Source organism: Lycium barbarum, chromosome 5, assembly GCF_019175385.1.
Source record: "Lycium barbarum isolate Lr01 chromosome 5, ASM1917538v2, whole genome shotgun sequence".
Lineage (NCBI taxonomy): Eukaryota > Viridiplantae > Streptophyta > Magnoliopsida > Solanales > Solanaceae > Lycium > Lycium barbarum.
Window position 1 is genome coordinate 135746514 of NC_083341.1, and position 26046 is coordinate 135772559.

Consider the following 26046-nt stretch of genomic DNA (forward strand, 5'->3'; position numbering starts at 1 on the left):
AGAACGGAAATTATTTTACGCGATCATGTCATTGCCAGATATTTCCCTCTTGAAAAAAAAGGAAGAAAGACAAAGTCAACCAAAACCAATCAACTTTGGGGCAATCCTAAGCAAAGGTTGCAAAGTACTAGGATGAAACTTCCTCCCAAACAGAAAACAAATTGAGCTCAATTTTCCATTATAACTACAATTAAATTCACTCCTAACACTCTTCAAAAACTCCTCTGTCACATCTTTCTTCAAAAACGTCGTCGGGTGCGAGCCTCCAGCAGACCAATCGGCCCACGTAACACTCCAATTCGATGTTAATTTTGGACAAACTTTGTTCACTAACGTAGGCAAGTAATGTTCGTCCATATAACAAGGTGGTGCACAATGGTTCTTAAAAATAGGGTAATATGTTACGTCGGAAATGATTTTTAGTGCAAGTTCGCGATGAACTTCGAACCATTGAGAGCCCTTTCGCCAATCCGAAAGTGTTATGGTAGGATACATACATTTGTTATACCTGCCACGACCTATTTTCCTCGGATCATCGAATAATCCGAGGAAACTTTGGTTGGAATTTGTGAGGAAAGTGTAAAGTGTAGTGAAATTGAACAAAGGAATGCATGATTCGGAGAGTAATATGAATCTTTCGTTGGAAATGTCTAAAAGTGCATTTGCTAAAAGTCGTCTCTCTGCATCAATCATGGTTGATCTTCCCCATTGTACTCCCTGTGAGAAAACAATACAAACGATATAATTATTCAAAATAAAATTAATGTGTATATACTGACAGTATAAAAGAATTTTTATAGAAATTAAATAGGCCGACTAGATCGATAGCCAGCCCCTTAAAAACCTCAGGCCTGTTTAAATTGACGTTAATGTGTGTAATTAAACGATGTGTTGTATTTTATGTCATTACGTAATGAGTGCTTGAGAACACGCGCATAAAATTTTGCAAAATTTAACGCGGAAGTGTCTGATAGGAACACTGTATCACATGTTCAAGTGCTCAGTTAGAACTAGTCAAACTCCGAGTGTCTAATGAAATTTACCGGCAAATTTAAGGGGCTATAAATGTACTCATCCAATTAAATAGTTACACATACTCACAGTACACCCTTATTCATCTATACTCTAGCTGGGCTATCGAGTAAATTTCTCAAAGAGTCACTCCGATTAAATTGTGTAGTGAAATCAATTATCTTGTTTTTGTATCAATAAAATCACTCAACTTAGATCATAGGAACCGCCCATCCTTGTCCGAGCATTAAAATTAGCACTTTCATTGGGTTGCGGGTGGGTTGTTTAGATATTGGGTAAAAATTGTCAGAATTTTTTTAATTCATGGGACCCCCTCCAAGTCAGATTTATCCCCACGGGCCCTAACCGGTGCGAATCTGGACTAGTAGGGCCGGTAGGCTTCGGATACCGAATGGTTAAACAAAGGAAAAATGGGCATTGCTTAATTATAACGAAATGCTAAAAAGTATAGTACTTCAACCTGGCTAGGTATCCTCCTCTTATAAAACACAGATGATGGAGGAGGTTCAGAATTGAAATCTGGTGAGGTATGGAGGTATATTGAGAACAACCCTTCATGTCCTTTAAAGAACAACTGCCAAAGAGGTGCCAATGGCAATCTTCCCCTTGTTAAGAACAAGAATGCCACTCTTGGAATTCGAGTAAACGGATACTTCTCGATTTGTGGTACCATTGAAGCTCTCCACATAAGTTCTTCGTCATTCATCGAGTGCCAAAGACCCTTGGGAGAGAGCCAGTCTTTCAACTCCATGCTCCTATTGGAACTAGAATTAGATGAAGAGTTACAAACAAGATGTGTGGAGATGGAAAGATTGTAGATTGGTGAGAATGTTGTAGTGTGTTGATGAGGCAAATAGAAATCTTCATAGATAACAATCTTCCTGAATTGGTCATTGATGAAGATTCCTAGTAGTACTACAAGAAATGACATAGACAAAGTAAAGACTATGGTGGTAACAAGATGGATACTCATTTTTCTAACAAAAATTGGTCATTTACATGATCTCTGTTACCCTCTATTTTGTTTAAGTTTAGAAATGACACAGCATGAGGTCTCAATTTATGATATCTATAAAGTGAGTGAAAATGAGGAATAAATGCAAAGGAGCATGGGAAGTGTTGGCATGGGGCAAGAAGAAAATGTGAAACGGAAAGAAACAAAGTGTGATTTTTGTTTTTATTCCAGTTAAAGCAAACTGCAATTATGACCCTGAAGAAAGAACAGAAAGTTTAAGCACAAATGGTAAAGGAATATACACTGACAATATGAAGGAAGAGAGTTGCATACACTGATTGTGTAAGTTCAGTTGTCATAGCAGGTTATCTTCTTTATTTTTCGGGTTATCAGATCATGCTTGTTGTAAACCTATTTATTGCAAATAGCTTAATCTGACTGTGTAAAAATACTGTATGTTGTTGGTTTACAGAAAAAATGGATAAGGACAAAATACGTGATACATGATGCAGAGAGTTTACTTTGTTATACCCTTTCACATACCATCACTACAAACCACATCAACGCCTCTGCCCCATGCATGAATTACATGTGAAACAGGAAAGGAAATGCTAAAATTCTCTATGATTAAGGTGACTATATTGTAGCAAGCCAGGTCCACTGGTTCAACAGGAGTGACAAAGCCAGGAGCTGAACAACTTATTGTGCAGAATCACATTAGGAATATGCATTGATATAAAAAGTCGAAAGAGGAGGAAGAAACTATAATATTAAAGGCACTGCTGTCTTCTGCTGATTAAAAATGCACTCGTTGATGCACTCGTTGATGAAATAACAGGCACTGCTAAAACAAAGGATGATTTCTATATCAACTGTCTCAGATGTTCTGTGATCAATAAACATTAATCTAGTCTTACAATTCTAATTGATCAGTGTCATTTTTTAACCACAAAGAAACATCAGAGATGCTGAGCAACTATGGCGAGATATGCACACAACACTATCGATGAGTATTTTACTACAAAAAACGGCAATTTAAACATCTTCACCCTTCTCCAAGAGCTTCTGGTACAATGAAAGAGAAGATGACCTCGAGTAGCCAGCAGAATTCTGCCTTCTGGAGCAAGAATTGTTTGCATCACCTAAAGAAAAGTTTGTCTCTTTGTGAAAAGTGTCTCTTTGTGGAGAATGATAAAGCGAAGAAACCGATGGCCATGGCCCCCGTACCGACTAATAAAGCCACTTTCACCGTGTGATGCTTTATTGAGAATGCACTACTTGAGTATTCCAATATCCACCTAAAAAGGAAACGCAGCCCACAAGTTGCTTGAAACTTTTGGATTGAAAAAATCTGCAGATCAATGATGGAAATGATTTATATGCCTTTTGAAAATATGAAAAACCAAGTGCGCGAACAAATAGGTAACTGTACATAATTGAGAAAATGATCTTAAGTAGGCAGTATAGATTAACTATTACAAGGAAAATAAGTAGTCGTCCAACCTAAAGGAAGAAAGGTAACTGCAGGTCTTAGGGGGGCTGCTTTCTGAAAGTTTCCTTATTTTTTATGCATCTTGTCAGCAAACTCAGCGATACTGCGATTGAAATTTTCTAAAGAGAAGTCCTGCACATGACACAGAAAAGTTTGGGATCCTAATCAATTAAGTTACTAAAGGCATATAAATATATCACCCAACTATTGCACCTATATCTACACTCAAGCCAGACATAGAGCAAAATCAGCACCGAGAAGTGTTGGCAAGCATGGAATTTCTCATCCATTATTTTCTATCGGAGTCCAAGTCTAATTTATGGATCACCAAAAGTTACCAAATAATTGACAAGCAATCATATCTACTTCACGATTAAGTAATTCTAAAAACATAAGCACGTTGACAAAGGCAGATCTAGAATTTCTAAAACATGGGTCCACCACTAAAGAAAGGAGAAAAAAGAAAGTATTAAGTGGGAATTGATCCTTGCTCCTCTAGGTAAATAACTCAGCATTCAACGAAGTGCACCATTCAACCTTTTTGAAGCATGGAGGCCAGCAGATAATATTAGATCAATTATAGAAAATATGTACATAAAAAACCTAGTTTGGTGGAGACACCATGGGTTTATGTGCACCGTGATTTAGGTAATAAATCCGCCCCTGAGAACGTATATCATTCAACGTGGGTATAAAAGTTTGAAACTACACATTCCACGGACTATACTACATGAAACTGACAGTTTTGACAGTTAATCAAGGCTCATTCATTGTTGGTAAGACAGCCAAGCAGCATCAATGTTTCAAAGAGGAGCGTCAATTTTAGTAGCCTATTTTTGGTCCTTAAATATGACATACTTTTCTCAGACTATACAACACCGAGACTAAAATAGATTGGACGTGCATATGCTAAACAGGAGTGATCATGAAGATAAGCTCTGACATAAAATGATTTGATGTTGTATCCCCAAAGGAGCAAAGAAAACTTACATTTGGTAACTTGTCCTGCAGTGCTAGATGTTCCACGTGGAGTCTCACGTTTGATGAGGCATAAAACCAAAGGCTTCGGTCAACATCGGCATAAGTGTAAGCAACTATGTCATACAATGTTTTGGCGCCAGTTTCTATGGCCTTTAAGATGGTGGATTCTCTGTGTCTACGGTTTCTGGCAGTTCCAGGTAACAATAAATTAGATGTGCATCAATTGAATCTATGCATGTATTTGTGTAATACTACATATTTTGAGAATGATATTCAGGTATCCATGACTGGCATCTGGGTTAAACAACGTAAATAACCATAAAACTAACTTAAACAAACTTACAACATATATAAGCAGAATGTTCAATTAAACATGCAGGTTTTCTGCGTAATTGCTATCCATATATTAATGTCCAACTGGATATGGATAGCAATTACGCAGACAGAGAAGGCAATCTGGATAAAAGCATATATGGAGTATGTCATAAGAGGTACGAGTTTCATACTTGAGATACCCACTGAGCATATGTTTTGGCCACATATTAGTTCTTCCGTGCATGGGAATCAAAGCATGAGGAGAGAGCTCAATGAATTTGTATGTTGTCTGAAAGTAATCCTGTATAAAAAAAGTAGAAATATCAATACTGAGAATTTTGAATGGAAGGAAAAAAAAAAAAAAGTCACGGTTGAACATGATGATTAAAAACATATCATCACCTACTGCTTGCTCTAATCCTAATCCTATTCGGTATTCACAAGAGTATTATAGAAAAGAACAAAAATAAAGTATAAAAGTATACTCCCTCCTTTTCAATTTGTTTGTCTTAGTTTGACTCGGCATGGAGTTCGAGAAAAATAAAGGAGATTTCTGGATATTGTGGTCTTAAACTAAAGTCAGATCCCAACAGCCAATCCTCATCTTTTAATTAGCATTCCACGTGTGACAGAGTGGCAAAAAGAAACATAGAGATGCTGATGTTCACTTACCTTCATATTTCCACCAGATGCCATATCTAAAAGAGCACTTCCTTGGCTGAAAACCAATTGATACACCAAATTAGCAATTTTCAAGAAAGGAAAAGAAATGATAGAAGCTGTGACAAGTAAATGGAAAGTTGGCCAAACACAATAACAGACTTCTTGACAGATTGTTTTCCGTATCATCATAGAAAAGCTAAAAATTTGTTCAGAAGGACTAGGAAGCTACATTGAAAATTGGTAAGCATGTTGACAAATTGTTTATCATCTTACCCCACACAATGATCCCCTACAATCAATGAGTTTGTACTAACATGAAGCAGCGCCATATGTCCATCTGTATGTCCCTGAATCACAATATTAGTCACCAAAAGAACATGTTAAAAGTTCCAGAAAAATGATTACAAGAAAATTGGAATGTGTTACAAGGAAGATCGAGTTAACACGGAAGTAAAACTAGGAGATGACTTGCATTTCAAAGAAAATTCCATTTCAGAAACTAGGAGATGACTTTTAACTTGATTCATTTCTTGCAACCTCTGGTATTGAGTTTAATCACAACTTCACCATGCTCTAGTAAAGTCTTTTTAACGGCCAATCATCAAGAGATCCCCCTTCTGCAAGACCTAGCTATTATATGTTCTATGTTTTACATTAACGCTACAGGAGAAACTATTTCCTTCTACATTGCCACACAATGAGAATAACACCATAACCAATTATTCAGAAAGGTCCATTCATAAACAGTGATAAGTGTATGGTAGATTCGTTAAGGAATTAATCTGATGCAGACTGGCAGTGTAGATGTGAAACAGACTCACTCAACAAAGATAGGAACTACTTTGTGGCCTGTTCTCTACAGACACACTGAGAATCCGCAACCCCCTCCCCCCCCTCAAAAAAAAAAACCGTCGGCCAGGAAAAATAAAGAAACAAACAGAGGACACTACAGTCACCCTCATTAATAAAATGATCAATATCATAAAATTATATTGACACGACTTTATAGATATGACAAGCTTTCTGCTCTGTGAGAACCTGGGATGGTATTTTTCTCAAGCGAAAGTCCTACAGATTCTAAATCTAAATGTAGATTCCTCGTTATACCATGAATGCCTTTTAAGTAAGAAGCAAGTATCAAAAGAGAATCAAAGAAAAGGAATGTTATTAACGGAATTTCACGGGGGAATGTTGATTCTCATCAGAGGAAACTAGGATATAAGTGGAGATTACCCGTGCTGAGATAATTCTCAATCTCTGATTGCCAATGCAAATTTCCTCAGATCCAGAAACTGAAACATATGGGAGAGACCAATCATCTGCATCACGTGGAAATTACTTCTAAGTTACTAAATTCATTTACTTGATAAAGAATAATTCACTTTCACAGGTGCTGTGAGATTAATAAGATGTAAATGGTGCATGAAGTAGTTTCATGAATATTAGTCAACTAGCAACTCTTCCTGTTAGTTAAAAAGGGAAGATATTGGTTCCAAAAGAAAAAGAAAGAGCTTTTTCTTGGAGCATCAAAACAAGTCCATCAGAAGGCATGTCTCTTTGCAAGTTCATTATCATATTGCCTTTTAACAGTAGGGGACAAACATAAAAGTCATCCTTCATTACAATAGTTCACCTGAAATTTCATGGCCAAGAAAAGGGTAAAGACCTGTAACCCTTGCTAGCTATCCAAACAACAACAGTATGTCTCGGTCTCAAACAAGTTATGGTCGGCTATGAATCCTTACTGACCATGTTATTCCGTTTAAGCTCATCTCAGACCAATATTATATAAAATAATAATAATGATAATAATATAAGTACTAGAAGATCTTTATATTTTCTACTGACATGTAAATCTCTGAAAAGCTAAACAACTTTTCGAAAGCATAGGACGTGAAGTAAAAGAGATAGCTATCTAAACAATAAGGTGAATTAATTATAGGAAGACAGACACTTACTATACCACACAATTGAAAAACTTCTGACCTTTTCTAATTCGACGAATCGTATTTTCATGAGCCAAAAGACAAGCATCAGGACTGTACTTCTGGACTACTGAAAGACCTGAGCATAACAGGAAGCACATGGAGCACCAGATTGTGTTACAGAAATAACTTACAAAACCTCCACATTAGTCTGGTGAACAAAGTGCAGATAATAATATTTTTGATAACAAAATTAAAGAAACTATTCATGTTCTATATGTTTTCCCAGCTTCTATTGAGATAGACATCCAATAAATCCATGCTGCAATTCGTCAACCAACTTTTGCTGACGAGCCAAACAAAGGTTTATAAAGGAAATTTTTCGTAACTGCAAAAAGAGCTACTTACCATCAACATGATCATTATGATGATGTGTCACAAAGACGACTAGCTTTCTCGGCAAAACAGCAATGATTTCCTTGAGCTGGTAATCCAAGCATCAGAGTATCGATATGTCACAACAGCATAAGAGGCAGAACCAATTACCAGAAAGAAAAAAGATGAAAACAAATAGGAGAAACATAATAAGAGTCTCAACGACTTCTAAACAGATTATCAAGACATACAGAAGAGAGAAACACGTGCAGCAGTCCATTTACCGAGGTATAGCTCTCTATTTCATTGAATGTACTAACATTATACAAATATTCTCAGCTTTACCTCCTCCACTGCTTCATTGAATTGAAAGTGCCAAAACTTATTGACATTTTCTTTTAACAAAATGTAAGCATCGCATAACCGGAAAAGGAAGATCATAGGATAAAGAACAAAGCCTTTGACCAGAAAGGTGAATCAAAATTTGAGAAAGCAGGTGCTTAAGTGGATTATTCTCTGCATTCTCTGACTTCACTTCTAAGACCGAGAAAGTATTATGTGGTCATTGCACATTATAAAAAATAGTAAGAAAGAGATTATGTACTAGATCTAACCTGTTCATACGAAGCAGACTTGCATCCCGGGTCTACTATGAGTGCTTCCCCACGAGCGATAAAACTATCATCACGCCCACTAGCATCGCCTCCAGGCAGGAAAACAATTAAGTTTGTTGTACGAAAAGGCTTAGCTGTTCTACTTTCCATACGTATAACTTTAACACCAGGAGGGTACTCCTGAAACATGAGAAAAAACATCAGCACCCTACTGGACAGTATTTTGTCCTTAAGATAATAAAAAAGAATCACAGGTACAAAATTGTCACATCTACATGTTCAAACATTAATTAATATGTGTTGCTTATCAGACTGAGGACTCTTTCTGGAGTTACCGTTTTACATATAGATTAAATTTCAACTGCATTAGTTCTCCATCTATTCTTGACGAATAGATGCATATGAGCATATCTACATGTTCACACCCTTTTTTTATGCGATAACCATTAGTTGTCCATCTATTCTTCACTTCTCATTTCTTAATGACAACTTTGACAGGTCAGAAAGCACAAAACATAATAACAAACCTGAAATTGCAAGGTGGGTGGAATTTTCCAAGTCCCAGATTTCTTTGAATCATTCAGAAGACCAACAACCACCAATGATCCTATACGGTCACTGCAAGGCTTCACTTCAACAAGCATACTAGTGCATCTTTCAATGCTCATCCACTTGCAGAACTCAACATCTGTTCAACATGAGTTAGCATGTTGCAATCTTGACAATCATCAAAGAGAGAGAGAGAGAGAGAGAGAGAGAGAGCTGGGGAGGATTAAGAAAGATGGATGCCAATTAAGACTATAATGTAAGACCCAACTGAATCAAAATTGCAGTATTATTATAAATACTTTAAAAAGGTAAATCAAACATGAACTGAGTGAAGTCGGTCAAACCCTTGAATTTTCCATTTTGAGGACCCAAAGTTCCAATGATGTAGACCGTCTTTACTGGCAATCCTGGTCCAAATTCAGGTTCTTGTACGTACTTCAGGAATTTCCACTCAACTGTGGTATCCTCTGATTCCACTTGCTTTAGAACCTACAACAAGCATCACCTACAAGCTTTAATAACTCCATATAGCAAAACATGCATATGTATAGACTGCAGCATGTGGAGGCGAGCCTCTTTTGGAATGTTATTACAAACATGTATCATACCTATTATGAAGTCTACTTTCAGTCTTGCAACAATTACAATCATGATCATGAGGACAATAATTACGATAGTCATAAGAATAATGAGGGTATATTGATAGTTATGATAACATAACGACAAGTACACCAAGAAGGCAAAAGATATACGATTACTAATAAGCTATCTCTATGGATACCATTCTTTCTCATTAATCGGTCTTAAGCTATTTAGTTACTGTTAAAGCCTACGCTTAGAATCAATATGTTGTGGAAAAAGAAAATTAGAAATGCTAACTGAGATACCATAAACTTGCAAGAGGAAAACCATTTGCATTATTCTTCATCATTTAGCACTAATAGACAATATAAATTACCATTTCTTTTTCCAGTTTAAACACAAATTATACGGCTAGTTGATTCTGCTTCAAGTTGATTAATGTAATGGGTAGTGGAAAAATTGAACAACTTAATATAAAAACACGTCTCTAAATGGGAAGAGATATCAGTGAGGCACAACAGTAAGTACATCTACCCAAGGCTCCAAATTAAACTTCAAATTTCATAACTAATCATTTGAAATTGAAAAGAATCCACTAAAACTATCCAGATATTGAAGGGGTAAATCTGCAACAGCAGTAAGCTGAAAGCAATTCAGTGTTCATATACACAGAAATTATACATTCTTCCAGTAAAAGGACCTTTGTACTGCTCAAATTTCCACTAAAAGAATAAATAGATATAGTATCCTTTAAAGGATAAATGTTTCATTCATAGAAACTTTGACTTGTAACATTTTTGTACAGTTTCTGAATATGTAAATTTTATCTGAAAAACAAATAACCGACCAGATTTACGGTTACTTAGACTATACACTGATTACACATGATTATGCACATATTATATATGGATTACACATTTAAGCTATTTTTAGTTTAAGCGGTAGGGTGAGCGTCTATTTAGGTTAATTCATCAAAAAAAAAAAAATAGGAATCTGCCCGAGTACACGTCCAAAATAATCGCTGACTTGTAACATTTTATACAAATAGCTGACCAGATTGACTGTTACATAGATTATACACTGATTACACATAATTATACACATATCATATATGGATTATACAGCTGCAGCCTATTTTTAGTTTAAGCAGTTGGGTGAGAGCCTATTTAGGTTAATTCTTCAAAAAAACAATATAGGAATCTGTCCAAATACACGTCCAAAATAAAATAATTTGACCCTTATGCTTTGAAGTAAATAATTTTGGACAAAGGGAGCTAGGTAAATGTCCAAATTTGCCCGTGAACTATACGTTTAGAGCAAATTTACCCTCCGTTAAAAAAGTGTCTCGTTTTTACCCTCGCCGTTACCAAAGTGCCTCAATTTTTCCCTTAAGGGTAAATTTAGACCATTTGTAAGCTCAAGGGCAAATATGGATAATTCGCAAAGTTCTGAGTAGGGAAACTACTTTCTTGCCTACCCAATAACCAAGCAAATACAGGTACAATAACAACTACGCCTCAGTCCCAAACAAGATGGGGTCGACTATATGAATACAAATTTCTTTATTTAAGATCATATCATATCATAAGCAAATACAGGTGAGTGAAGTAATATGAAAAAAAAAAAAAAAAAAGTTGAGTAGAATTTTTTAGGGTACCTTATGAAGAGCAGAATTAAGATCAAATTTACTTAAATCAACCTCATTTGAGCAAGAATCAGGGACTTGTATGAAAATCTGATTATTATCTGAAGGAGAATCAAGAAGTGACAATGGTGAAGAAGGTAAATCCCATAAAGGTGAATCTAAAAAAGAATCATATTCAGGATCATTGAATTTGGGAGGTGGGGTTTGTTTAACAAGTAGAAATTCATCTTCATTTGAAGGGTTCTTGATTATTACTGCAATATTATAGGGAGTTGTCATTGAAGTAAACTCACTGTTAAGTGTGAGTTGAAACAAGAAATTTTATAGTGGCAAGTGGTTGGTTGTTAAAAGTTTTCAAAGCTGTAATAGTTAGTTGAAATAAAAGGGATAAAATGATAAAAATGGTCCCTTATGTTTTAAGGTAGGTTTAAAATAGTAAGCACTTAACAGTTTTAAACATAAGGTAGGTTTAAAATAGTATGCACTTAACAGTTTTAAACATTTTAGTCCTTTAAGTTAATATTTTTAGTTTTCGATAAATATTTATGGAACTCTATTTGTTGAAAAAAGTTAAAAGAGAAGAAATTATCGAAATTGTACCTCTGAATGTGACTTCCGCTTATTTCTTTTTTTCTTTTTTATAGTTTCAGTCAAATCTAATAGGCAAAATTCGATAAATGTTTGATGGATATTATAAGTATTAACTTTTGACAAAATTAAAGGATCAAAACTGTTAAGTGCATATTTAAGGGACTATAATAAACCTACCCTCAAACATAAGGGACCATTTACTTAAATCAAGCTCATGTGAGCAAGATTCAGAGACTTGGATGAAAAATTGATTATCTTAATGAGAATTGAGAGGTAATAATGGTGAAGAAGGCAAATCCCATAAAGGGGAATCCAAAAAAGAGTTGTATAATTCGGGATAGTCGTTGAATTTGGGAGGTGGTGTTTGTTTAACAAGTAGAAATTTGAATTCATTTGATGGGCTCTTGATGATTACTGCAAGATTATGGGGAGTTGCCATTGAAGTAGCTTACTATAAGTGTACGTTGAAATTTCGTTAGAGTTTTAACAGGAAATTTTAATAATGGTGGGTGGTTGTTTAAGTGTTTTAAAGCTGTAATATTTTATTAATAAATCATATATATATATATGAAAGCAGGATAAAGGCCCGCTAACGTGGTGCAATAAAAATGTAGGAACTGTATTTATTTTTTTTACAATTTTTTGACATTTTTCAATGTAAAAAAGAATAACTATAAACAAAAAAACACGGACACAAAAGTGTCGCTTCGGCAACCCAAACCTTTTCAAACTTCTTCAATACCAAACCTTCCCTCACTCTCACGGTATTCTTCCATCCCTTTTCAGTTTCCCTACTCAATTTACTCCTCTTCCTCCGTACTCACCCTCCACTGCACTAAAATAGAATTACGGATACACATCGCTACCACCCTCAAAATTCAACTCCCTGTAAATTCTCATTGGCGCCACAGAAATTTCTTTCTGTTCTCCATTCCTCTTCTCCTACCGCTCTGTAGTCCCCAATCATCGTCGCCCTTAGGCTTTGCTAATGACTTTGAAAGACGTTCAGGGCTTTACAAACTGGAATAGCTTACGTAGAATCATCATCGTAATAAAAGTATGGAAATCCTCAATTTCCAACCACTTTATTTTTCTTTTGTTGCAGTGCTTCCTCGACCACTCAACTATTCCCTTGGAAATCTTTTCAAACTACTTTCTAGAATTCAGATCTTTCACTCCCTTATCTTGAATATAGCATTATTATTTGATAAAAATAATTAAATCTCAACAGGAATTTATTATTTTCTAGAATTCTTTTTATATATAGCAGGATAAAAATTTTAGACCTTCGATTGTTGGAAAAATTACTAGCTTAACATTTTCTGAAATTCTCTTTTTGTTCTGCAGGATAGAATTTTTAGACCTTTCAATGTTGGAAAATCAGTTTATGAAGTTATCTTTAAATTTTGCGGGATAGCATTTTTAAACCTTCCATTGTCGGAACATGAATTTGTGCACAGTATTATCAGCATCTTTGAGATTTCGTTGCAAGTTTTCGCTCTGAAAATCAGGGTCTTATCTTCTATGTTCCGACTGTTATATTAGTAGCTCTAATTAATTTATATGCATATGATGCAATGTTCCACAAATATTTTTCTGTTTTTTATATTTTTTTTTATCCTTCTTACTGCCTTTTCCTCTTTACTTATTCTCTGTTTATATGATGTTATTGTTTGAAAATTTCTATCTGCTTCCTTGGCAAATGGTTGAAATAAAAGTGGATAATTTCTGTGATGGGTGGGAAAGAAGAGTCAACAATGTCGTTAAGAACGTGAAATGGAAATGTTCATACAACGGTTCTTAGCTCGAATATACATATAGTCTCTCCGTCCACTTTTACTTGTCACATTTCGCTTCTCGAGAATGAATTTGATTAATATTCGGAGCTAAATTAAATTAGATTAATTCAATATTTTAAAATTAAAATTAAAATTTAGATTAAAAAAAAATTTTGGTCAAAGTTCATGCAGTTTGACTCTCAAGAAACGAAAAGTGACGAGTAAAGTGGACCGAGGAAGTATAATATACTTCACGCACTCACAAGGAAACGAGAGAAAATTTTGAGACCAGTGTCATCAAAGCTCATGCAGTTTGAGACCAGTGTCATCAAAGCTCATGCAGTTTGACTCTTAATTAAACCGCTGAATGAGTGAGTATATATAAAGGCATCCAAAGCTTGCATTCAGTCTCCCGTACGTATGAACAGAATAGCTGGCCATTGATCCTGTTGAAATTGTTGTTTCTAAATGTTTTTCCTTCTCTCCAATTTATTTATATTCAGTACTGTTAAGGGCACAAGATAAAGCTGCAACAAATAAGTTTTGAGCCAATGACTCATCACAAGTTGGCAAAAAAAAGAGGCTCTCACACTGGAAGCAACATAGAAAATAACTTACAACTTAGGAGATACTGTAAAGGTACACAATTCCTTACACCTTGTGATCAAACAGGCAGCTCCTTTTTAGTAGGATGAATAGGTAATTCAGGAGCACAATATGTCATGTATCTATATAAACTTAAACAAAGGCAGAAGCTCAAAGCCAAAGCACCAACTAACAATTTTTCACTTAGCCTGTGAACAAGAAGCAACATCGATAATCCCAAAAATATGTCTTTTCCTCCAATATCATATGCTACGTGCAGGAAGTGGGCAAAGCTGTAGAAATATGAGGTGCAGCCTAGCAGTAGAATAATGAGATACCTATCATCACCAGTGAAAACCCTTATGGCTGCTGCAACTATCATAGGAATGACCTCGATCATAAGTTTCGCCTTGGCACCAATTAACCGGTATGGTTACGACTCGCGATGCCAATAACAAACAGAGTACACCGCAGTACCATGAACAAGCATGCCACCAATATAGATAATTAAAAAGGGGGCACATGAGTATTGAATGCCTGATAAAAACAGAACCCAACCAGCCGTACAGCCAAAGGCAAAGAAACTAAAACTGGTCCACCAATAGTCATTGCCAGCTATGACATCTGAAAGAAAGACGAGGAAAACATATTCAGCATCACAAAGAGAACACAAAATCCAGCACACCAAGACTATGAACAAAGAACAATTGGAGAGGGAAACTTAGCATAAGGTCACCATTCAATATTCAAAGTGTAAAAAGGAGAAATTTCTCGTGCTTCCAAACAGTATCAGCAAAGAACTGATCTGCCAACCAAGCTAGAAAAGGATAATTATTTTATTTCTTCCAGAGCATGGTTAATTACCAAGAAGTTTAGTGAATATCTTCACAATTGTAGCATGTCAAAACTGCTAAAGAAAGTGGGCCAAGGAATCGTTTATTTAACTCTTCTTTTTTTGTATTAATCACCAACTGTACATTACAAAGCTCTAGCTACACTACCACAGCGAGCTATTCTCTAAATTTAAACCAGCAACATGTGAATGAGCCTAACTAGCCGCCCCGCCCCCAAGACAACTGTATCCTCCTAACACAATGCATATCACAGTAATATGTACCCCAGCAGCTGTGCACACATTTATTTGACTCTTTACAGCTAGGTGAGATTTAGGAATAGATTTGTAACACCTGACAGAAACATATGAAGTTCCAAACGGGAAAAAATAATGGGATTAATATTACCAAATAAATTATGCTAGGGTTAGTGATTATTTTCAAGTGAAAAGACTGATTGATTACGTTGATTAGCACCAAGACTGAATGGTAATGGGTACCTAGTCATATTCCAAATTGCAATCACGAACTTGAAGATCTGCATGCCCTTCTGATAGGAAACCCTCCAAATAGAGGCAGCATCGGCCTTCTAGCTGCACATAGACAACAAAAAGCAAGCAAGCTAGGTCCTATTTTCATTGATTCGTGCACCATCATAAAAAGAAGGGTAAATAATATTCTGTCTATTTGGAGAAAATATTTACCCGAAATGGTCCTTTTATACATCATTATACACTTTTAGACAGGTTTATACATTGTCTACATTAAGTGTATAATGTTGTATATCCTGTGTATAAACACCATTGCAAAAAAAGTTAGCTATGCGGATGTAAATGAAAAATATGACTATGTGGATGTAATATTTTATGCTGGATTATGTATTATCAAAAGTATCCCTAAAAAATACCTATCTGATTTCAACAGAGTTAACAACTGTGACAGTAGAGTTAACAACCGCAAGAAGAAAAGTAAATAAATGAATGAATGCAGGGACAATTAAAAACAGAAGTTGTTGAGTGTAGTAGCAGCCATGAAACTTATCAATAAAACATTAAAAAGTTGAAAAAGACATGTCTTTTTTTTTGTTCAAACGATAACTTTTATTTATCATTTAAGGTGGAACATTCATCATAGAAATATTTTCACTATTAGTGATAGTGTCATACTCAAGTTACCCAAAGTTGCTAAATTATTACATATAGAGCTAAAAACTAACTAAGTAGTGGCTGCACCATTTTTGTCATCTTAATACACATACCTGGAAATAAAGTAGAGCATAGGAGCTTTTAGTTGTTGTTACAAACATACATATTAATTAAACATAAAGACTACCTAAAATTAAAATGAAAATATATGAAATAAAATTTGTTTAATGATCCCAAACTTTGGGGCAATACTTGCATTTTGTCCTCAATTCTCCCATTTTATTAAAAACATTTTGTGTAATGATCCCAAACTTCATATGTTTTTCTATCATTATCCACAGGGCTAGGGTCTCGACTACAAAGAGTTGTTCTTTTCTCCCTTTTAGGAGGATTACCCACGGAAGAAATATTAGGGCATTACCATGTGCTTGAGTTGCAGCAAATGCTGATGTTACTGAAGTATCTTCTATAGGAACCTTCAAATCTACAACCTCTGTACTTTTCATATGAAAAATATTAGAAGTTTAGGACTCATTCAGACAAGAAAAAAGAAAGGTATAAATTCGGGGAAAAAAAAGAACAACCTAAAATCAAATGGCTGACAAAGAAAGGCTAAAAATTTAAGTTAAAGACATTAAACTCTAACGTGAGCTTCTGTTAATAGGTTTACACTTAACACTTAAAGAGTTAAAAGACTTAAAGACATGGGCTTGGACATATTCTTAAAAACATGGGTCTTAAACAATCATGTGAAATAAGTAGACCAAAAATCAAATTAATGATTAAAAGATATAAAATATTTATAATTATTTATGAAAAAATAATATTATACATATAAATAATTATTTATGTATATAATTTATCGGTTTGGTTCGATTATTTTTTAATATAACCATAACCAAACCAAATATTATCGGTTTTTAAAATTTAAAACCAAACCAAATATCGATTTTTTTATTCGGTTTGGTTAAATTTTCGGTTTGGTTTTGATTTTAACCAAAACCGTGAACAGCCCTATAGACAAAGGTGAAAAGACACCAATTTTACCTTGAACACGGTCAATTCCCATGCATAAATAATACTACTAAATTGAAAGTCGTCCTAAAGTTTGATTCAACAAATGTCAATTAGGGTTTTACCGAAGCACCGCCAACGGTTCAAATCAAACTGGGATTCTACGGTCCCGATCCAATCAATTTGGTGTTCAGATGTTGTAACTAGGGGTGTTCATGGTCCGGTTTGACTCGGTTTTTGGTTAAAACCAAACCAATTAAGTCGGGGTTTTTTAATATTCAAACCAAACCAAATCATTATAGTATAAATTCTATTGGTTTCGGTTATGTCAGTTTTATCGGTTTAGTTCGGTTTTTGAGATTTTTTCGAATTTTAAGAATATATTAATACAAAGAACCTTTGAATTAAATGGTAACTAAATACGGCTTTGACGGTGATCCATTCAAATCTAAGAATCTTCTTAATTAATTCATTAAGTTTATTTAGGTATAGGCTTATGGTTATGGGTATAGGAATTACTGAAACCTAACATCTACTTTTCATGATTCTAGTTACCTCCCTACATATAGCCTTTTGATATTTCGCAGTCCTCTGGAAATTTTGTTATCTAGATTCATCGTGTTTATAAAGCATTGAGAAGAAAGCACAGAAGTTACAACGAAAAATGATAAACAAAAAGACAAAATCATTTATCAAATCTTTTTAAATTCCAATTGCCATTTTCTCCCCTTTAATTTGTTACTGATTAAATGCTAGCTTATTATTAGTAATTCAGATGGCATGTAAAAGAGGGAACCGTAAAATTGGATAAGGGGAAAAAAATTATTTTACCTTTAGCAAATTTCTTTTTATTTTACCTTAAACTTAAATGGGCTACACTTTTCTTTCTAATTATTTGAATTTGTATTGGACTTGGAATGAGCCAAAATTTTGAAGAAGATATATATATATATATATATATATTTTAAATATGTATATATCTTCGGTTCGGTTCGGTTTTGGTTCGGGTTTTTTTGGTTTAACATCAAACCAACCAAATGTTATCGGTTTTTTAAAGTTTAAAACCAAATCAAATCAAACCAAGCTGGTTTTCGGTTTATTGAGTCGGTTTGACTTGGTTTACCGGTTCGGATCGATTTTTCGGTCTTATTTGAACACCCCTAGTTGTAAGTATAGTCTATAGTGGCATTATTTTGGTAAAAATGTTAGACGACTAACTCTCAAATTAGATTAGTTAGTAAGAAATAAATACAAGAATAACATATATTTTCAAACATTATAAATATAGCAAATTTTATAACAAATACAAAAAAAAATTCAAATAAAAAAATCAACTTTCATCAATGCTTTTGTTTACTGCATTTAGTCTTTTCTCTCTCTTTCATAATTTCTCCCTCTTCCATAAATAAAAATTTACTCCAATATCTTAAAGATTATGAAAGTAATAATATCTCAAAGATCCTCCCCTTAGTGAGAGGTTTCCCATCCAAGAAATTTGCGGTTAAAAACTTTCTTCAAATTTTATTTTTGCAGTGAAAAACGTTTTCTGTAAAATATAACTTAAATATATTTTATTTATATTGTCTATTTTTTATATAATGTAAATACTTGTTTAGTATACATATATATGTATATTATACAAAAGATATGAATTGTATATATACAATTTATATATTTGTATATATTTGGCTCAAAACTTAGCTAAAAAGCTCCAAAGCTGATTTAAAATGTATATTAGATACACTAAATACCGATAGATAATATATACAATAGTATAAAATTTATATAAAGGTGTAATACGAACAACTATTTTTTTTAAAAAACACTTTAGAATATGTGTATTATTTTTATTTACAACGTATTATTACAAGAATAAACTTCTACTTTTATTTTAATATACAAACTAAATATAATTTTATTCATTAAAATGTACCAAATATATATATATATCAATTTGTTTAACTAGTTGTGCGAGAATGTTGAACAACTCATTAGCTCGATATGGCAGCAACATATTCGGTCTAAAAGAGTGAGTGTTTCATTATGGAATATCTTCAACTAATAATACATAATTAATACATCGTGAGATTTTAGGCTGAGGAGGGGGTTTTGTTTCCGGAGGATTTTACTAAAAAGGTAGTAACTTTTATTTGTCTATAATTGATAGATTCATTTTTTTGGCTAAAAATCTGCAATGTTCATTTTAATATTGCATAGTTACGTAACTTTCTCTAACTTAATTAGGGGTGTGCAAAAACAGGTTTACCAATAAACCCAACTCAAAAAAAAAAAATGCTAACTCTTTTCTGTTTAGTCACTCCTAAAAAGGATAATATTATTATTGGGTTAAATTATTTATTGGACTATCGGTGTGGTTTTCGGTTTTTAAATTATAGTTTATGGTTAAACTGATAACTCAATAAGATAATACTAAAATTACATTTTTATTCATAGTTATAAGTTAGTGGGTTTAGATTTTTAATACAAAACCCTTTTTATCCGGTTAATTCTTTTGTATTGTTGAAGTTGTTGCCTTGGTGCTGCGCTGTTTTCTTTATGAAGTCACTGGCTTGTTTATTTTTCCTTCTCGAGCAAATATTTCTTTGGTAATAGACTAATAGTGTTGTTCATGATTTAAGAAACAACTGGAAAGCTAACTTGAAATGGTATGTGACGAGTGAGAGCTCCTCAGGACTCTGTTGATTATAATATGAAATGTATTTACGCTTGAGCAATTACTGCAAAAAAAGTGAATTTAGCGGCAATAGGTATTGCCGCCAAAACATTTACCGGCCATTGAACTTTGGCCGTTGATATTGACGTCGCTAAAGCCTTTCAGGAAAATGCTGGTAAATGTATGGTCTATTGTTGCAAAAAATCAGCTGCAGTAACGGCAATTGTGTAGTGGCAACTATGACGGTAGCTAAATCCAATTCGAAAATGACTAATTATGCTCTTTTAGTGCCTATTTTTGTGGCCGGTAAATTTAATTAATTGCCCCCAAAAAATTTCAATCTTTAATGACAATTATTTGTGGCACAATAAATTTCTAAATTTGCCCTTTTAGCTTCCATTTTTACGGCATGCAACTCTAATTAAATTGCAGCTAAAAGTTAAATTCTTTAATTACTATTGATTTGTGGCAATTATAATGGCTACGATAAATGCTAAAAAAACTTATCACTATTAATATGTAAAAATATCTTTAGATCTAACAAACAAAAGAAAGTACTAATCCAAAACATTAATGTAACACAACTTAAAAAACTTATATTGTTTGAACTAAATAACAAATGTCATTATATAACTAATCCTTTCAAAAACACAAATGATAGTCTTCAACAATTTCCGCAACTCTTCATCATATTAAAATCTTCCCCCTCAAATATTAGACTGTATGACCTGAAATAATAATATAAATATGTCAATAGATGAAATATGTATTTAGTGATAGCTGGGAATTGTAGCAAGAAAAAGAAGAGGTTGAGTAACTAACCAAAAAAGTAAGTGGCATGTTTGCCATTAGAGAACCTGCCAGTAGGTTGAGAACTGAAAAGGTCCATTCCATGAGGCAAGTAGTTGGCCTTGTTTTAGAGTGGAAAGATATGGTTGTTATTTTATGGATCTACACTTGAATCTCCAAACACCAACAGACATGTCACATTGTTCTTGGCTGCAAGTTTCCTCAGCTCAGTTTCAATGGCTTCTATAACATGTAAGCGTTTTTTAGCATTTTACTATTACAAATTAATATATGAGAAAAGACATGTTTTAGCCCCTGAACTTGGCACGAAAACTCAGTTTGGAAACTAGATTTAACTTCTATTTATTTACCCGCCTTAACAACTTACGTTTTAATTATTTTCCCCCTCTAGTGGCCCAGACCAGTTGAGGGCTGGGTAGTGTTAGACACGCGCGAGCTAATTGGTCCACGTATTTATTTAATTCCCCAACTTATTTTTACCCGTCCCCACATAAAAAATCCGACCCAGCCCCAATTAACCCGACCCATCCCAAACAAAAGACCCAACTCGGTTCCCAATCGACACTTTTTCCCCTTTTCACTCCTCAACCAAACCTTCACTCTACACAAACCGATCATTGCAAAGTTAAAAATCCAAAATATACATAAATCTTGTCGTTTCTGAGTGATATTGAAGATTAGTTAGCCACAAAGGTACACGATTCTTGTTGTTCTCGTTAGGGTTTGTCTAGATTTCAATAGATTTAGATTTTGTTTTTCAGTTGCAAAAATTTTATCTTCAACTTCGTTTTCTTTTTTTTTTTTTTTTTTTGGTGTAAATGGTAACTGAATCTTGTAATTTATCATTTTTTTTTAATTTTAGGTTTTGTGAAGAAAATGGGCGATGTGTTTGTGACTTTGAGGTTTAACCACAGAGGTAATTTAGAAAAAAACCCTCGTATTAAGTATGTTGGAGGTAGTGTGACAGATTATTTTGATGTTGATCTTGATAAATTCTCTTATTTTGAGCTTGTTTACTATGTTAAAGAAATCGGTTATAATGTTTCATCTTGTTGTGTATATATTAGACCACCTAAATGTCGATTTGTAGTAGAAGTTAAAAGTGATAGGGACATTATTGGTATTGCACCTCAATTAAAAAACGGAGATATTGTTGTAATTTTTGTGACTCGTCTTATTGAGGAACCTATTGTGGTCCCCCCCCCCCCTGCTCTTCCACCTATTACCCCTGTGGGTGGGGAATCTTTTACTGCTTTTGATAACCCCACGTGTGAAGATATAAATGAAAATGTTGGGGCAGGTGAGGGTAGTCAAACATTTGGGGGTAGTAAAGGCTTAGGGTTTGAAGAGGTTGATGGTCTTGATGAACCCTTGGGTGGGACTGAGGCTGCTACTACAGCTGATGATGATAATGATTCTGACTTAGAAAGTGAGAGTGAATCTGAGGAGTCTGGCAATGTAGTGGTAGAGGAAGGCGAAGAAGAAGAATTTGATAGTGATGTCCATGAGGAGGATAGGAATCTAAGGAAAGATAGGGTGGCTCTAAAATCAAAAAAGAAGAAAGAAAAGGCTAAGAGATCTGAAGGGATAGATTTAGGGCCAAAGGGTGTAGATATGGGACATGATGAATATTTATCTAGGAGTAAGAGTACATTTGAAGGAAAATTGGGTGGGCACGAGCCATTTTATGACTCAGATGAACCTGTTAGCTTTGAAATAGAGACTGATGATGAAGCTGATGACCAAGATGTGGTTGAAAAGCCTACCAAAAATTCAAGGAGACCAAAAAGAATTAGAAATAAGTGTAAAGAAATAGTTTGGGAGACTGGTCTTGCATTTGAAAGTGCTAAACAGTTTAGGAAAGCACTTACTAGATATGCAGTTCAAGAACATGTAGAGTTGGATAAATATGTCAATGAACCAACTAGGGTGAGGGTAAAGTGCACTGCTGGCTGTCCATGGTTATTGTTTGCCAGTTTTGATTCTAGAACAAATGATTTTGTTGTGAAGAATTATAATTCTGTTCACAAGTGCAATGGCACAACAAAGAACAAGTTGGTAAATTCTTTGTATATTTCAGAAAGGTACAGGGACAGAATTATTTCTGAACCTGGCATTAGAATTTTTGAGCTTCAAAATTTGATAAGAAAGGAATTAGAGGTGTATATTGGTAGGACTGTGGCAAGGAAATCCAGAAGCATTGTTTTGCAACAAATCATGGGTGACAATGTAGAGGAGTTCAAAAGAATTTTGGATTATAGGGATGAGCTTTTAAGGACTAATCCAGGTAGCACATGCGTGGTTAGGCTGAGTGAAGAAACTTTTGAAGGTGGAGTCAAAAGGTTTCAGTCCTTTTATATATGTTTTAATGTCATGAAGAAGGCATTCAAGGCTGGTTGTAGGAGGGCAATTGGGTTGGATGGGTGTTTTTTAAAAGGTGTTAGTAAAGGGCAAATGCTTGTGGTTGTTTGTAAAGATTGGAACAACCAGATGCTACCACTGGCTTGGGCAGTGGTTGAAGTTGAGAATGATTTTACTTGGAGATGGTTTGTCAACATTCTAAGGCTTGATCTTGAGCTTGGAGATGGGACTGGTTTGACAACTCTTTCAGGTATGCAAAAGGTAATGTATTCTTGGTTATTGATTTCTGAATTTTTTTCATTCTCTTTAACTTATGCTGCTCTACTGTCACCTAATTTTTTTTTACATGTTATTGTAGGGTCTAGATATATCCATTAAGGATCTGCTGCCAAATGCAGAACAAAGAATGTGTGCAAGACATGTGCTTGCCAATTTTTCCAAAAAATGGAAAGGCATAGAGATTAGAAACTGCTTCTGGAGATGTGCTAAGTCCACATATGAGCAGGAGTTGCAAAAAAATTTGGATCATATGGAGAAGTTAGGTGATGGAATAAATGGAGATTTGTTGTATTACAACATAGATAGGCGGTCCAAGGTCTACTTTAAATACCTCAGCTGTTGTGATAGTGTTGACAGCAACATGGCCGAGAGTTTTAATTCCTGGATTTTGGGGCCAAGGCACAAGACCATTATCATAATGCTTGAGCAAATTAGAGTCAAAATGATGAGAAGGATAGGACAACTAAGAGAGTTTTCTGAGACTTGGATAACAAACATCAGCCCAATGGCTTTGAAGGTATTGCAAGAGAACACATCAAAGTCAATGAAGTGTACTCTTGAATAGAATGGTGAATATGGTTTTGAGGTCAAGGACAGTTGGGGTAATAAATTCATAGTAAATATGAACAGCAATACCTGCACTTGTAGATCTTGGATGCTGAAAGGTATTCCCTGTTGTCATGCCATAGTTGCACTTCATTTCAGAAAATTGGAACCTATTCACTATGTTGCACATTGGTACACTAAGGACACTTACCTTAAAACATGCAACTCATTCATTCAACCTGTTACTAATATGGCAATGTGGCCAAAGTCAACCAATCCTCCTGTCCTCCCACCTGAGATTAAAAAGCTGCCAGGTAGGCCAAGGAAGTGTAGAAGAAAGGAGCAGATAGAAAACAAGACATGGAAGTTGTCAAAAAGAGGTGTTGAGATGACCTGCAGCTTGTGCCATGCAAAGGGTCACAATAAGAAGGGTTGTCCTATGAATCCACAATCTATCAGAGGCAGAGGAAGGGCAAGGGGGAGAGGGACAAGTACTAGTTCAACAAGGTCAAGTGTTGGTTCTTCTACAGTACCAAGTAATTCCTAACCAAGTAGAGGAAGGGGAAGACCAAGAGGTTCTGCCAAACAGGTAAAAACTTGCCTTGTTATTTACTACTTGATTAAATATTACAGTCTTATATTTAGTCTAACTACTTAAATATGAATTAGGCCATGGCTGCTGTATTTCAATCTGGAAAGGGTACAGGACAATCGTCTACATCACAGGTATTACTTAGCTTGTTAAAATATTACAGTCTTATATTTCAATCTGCATTTTACAATTCTAAGTGTTTGACACCTTAAATGTGACTTAGGCTTCTGACGCAAGCGTATCAGTTACTGGAAGAGGGGCACCCTTTAAGAGGCCAAGAGTTGTGGGAATGGGAGTGCTTCAGACCCAAAGTGGTTTCAAAATTTTCAATGTAAGTTTGCAACCTCATTAACCATTTTCTGCAAACAATCTAGCCTAATGGAGATCTATTTTATTAATGCAGCCTGGAATGGAAAATCAGTCTGCAACCATGCCTATGAATTCAGCAGTAGTCACTGGTAGTCTTGGACATCACAAACCAAGACCAGGAGGAATAAAATGGAAAAGGAGTCCAGTTATAACATAACAAGGTCTTCAACAAATGAGTGGACAAAAGAGAATGAAAACAAGGGCCAAAGCTGCTGAGTTGAACTCTTTAAGTCAAACAAGTTCATCAACTGCCCAGAAATGAAATGGAAAAATGAAGTTGAATTAGTTTAGTCCTGTATGTGCAGGTTTTAATGTTGTTTTTATGAAACAATTATGGTACATTGGTCAATTATGTTTTTGTGAAACATATTAAGCAGCTGTGACTGCAATTTTGCCCTGTATTGACATTCTATTCTTGCAATATTAAGCAACTATGACTGCAATTTTGCCCTGTATTGACATTCTATTCTTACAATATTAAGCAGCTGTGACTGCAATTTTGTTGTATATTTCCTGGTTTTTTGACAGTTCAGTCTTGCAATGTTGTGTATGACATTAAATGCATAGAGAAGCTGCCCAGCTGTGACTGCAATGTTGTGTATAACACTAAATGCAGTAAACTTTTCTGAGCAGTGTGTACACATCTGAGCAGTGTACGTTGCGCAGTGTACAGATTTGAGCAGTCAAACACATTGAATCTGAGTTAGTAAATGATGGTAGTTGGTACTTGGGAGTGATGGTCAAAACCAATGAATCCGAGACATCATTAACTACTTGATCACACTAACACTATAACTCAACTCAATTATAAATAGGCATTCTTTCCATCTCACTTTCACTCAACTCAAATAACTCTTAACAAATATAGTGATATTAAAGAGGCATCCTTCATCTAAGATGGATGACATGGAAATGGCCGCATGTTTTGACAAAGAATTGACGAAATCGTACGTCAAAAAAGACGATTTCGTAAGTGTTGTCGTACTATATATTTTCAATTGTTCTTTTACCTCTTTTAGTAATAACATGTTTTTTTTGCAGATCCATCCAACTGACATACTGGAATTTCTTCCAAACACCGACAAGGACGCTGTTGTTCATTACGACGATCATGAGTATAATATGAAATACAAGGTTGGCATATACAAGCGCCTCGCTCAAGGCTGGAAAGCCTTCATTAATGCTGTCGGATTAGGGATAGGAGATGTGTTGTGTTTTAAGACATGTTTAGATGAGAACCGCATAGTGTTTTTTGTTCATGTAAAGGAGGATCCGGAGATCGTAATGATAGATTAGGTCTCCAGATTCTCTAGTTAAAGTAATTTATAAAATTTCTCGACT

At 34.8% G+C, this 26046-nt stretch overlaps 2 protein-coding genes and 1 long non-coding RNA gene across 5 annotated transcripts; all 3 read right to left on the reverse strand.

Annotated features, from left to right (window-relative positions):
- Positions 1-2059, reverse strand: LOC132642776 (glycosyltransferase BC10). Its single transcript, XM_060359820.1, has 2 exons — positions 1493-2059; positions 1-717 (listed from the first exon to the last, which is right to left on the reverse strand). Exons 1-2 carry the CDS (start codon positions 2003-2005, stop codon positions 76-78), a joined length of 1155 nt encoding a protein of 384 aa, XP_060215803.1. The 5' UTR covers positions 2006-2059; the 3' UTR covers positions 1-75.
- Positions 2060-2829: 770 nt separating this feature from the next.
- On the reverse strand, positions 2830-11504 carry LOC132641748 (uncharacterized). 3 transcript variants are annotated; one of them, XM_060358832.1, is made up of 13 exons: positions 11141-11500; positions 9246-9390; positions 8880-9040; positions 8353-8532; positions 7772-7847; positions 7425-7502; positions 6672-6757; positions 5712-5785; positions 5448-5493; positions 4967-5076; positions 4470-4644; positions 3491-3611; positions 3199-3338 (listed from the first exon to the last, which is right to left on the reverse strand). In XM_060358832.1, the coding sequence occupies exons 1-12, from the start codon at positions 11405-11407 to the stop codon at positions 3546-3548; spliced, it is 1464 nt and encodes a 487-aa protein (XP_060214815.1). In that variant the 5' UTR covers positions 11408-11500; the 3' UTR covers positions 3199-3338; positions 3491-3545. The 3 variants fall into 3 exon arrangements, with proteins under 3 accessions (XP_060214813.1, XP_060214814.1, XP_060214815.1); XM_060358830.1 differs by lacking the exon at positions 3491-3611 and having other exon boundaries at positions 2830-3338; positions 11141-11502; XM_060358831.1 differs by lacking the exons at positions 3491-3611; positions 7425-7502 and having other exon boundaries at positions 2830-3338; positions 11141-11504.
- Positions 11505-13952: 2448 nt separating this feature from the next.
- Positions 13953-15593, reverse strand: LOC132642777 (uncharacterized). Its single transcript, XR_009583330.1, has 2 exons — positions 15416-15593; positions 13953-14706 (listed from the first exon to the last, which is right to left on the reverse strand). It is a non-coding gene; the product is annotated as an uncharacterized LOC132642777 (long non-coding RNA).
- Positions 15594-26046: the final 10453 nt, after the last annotated feature.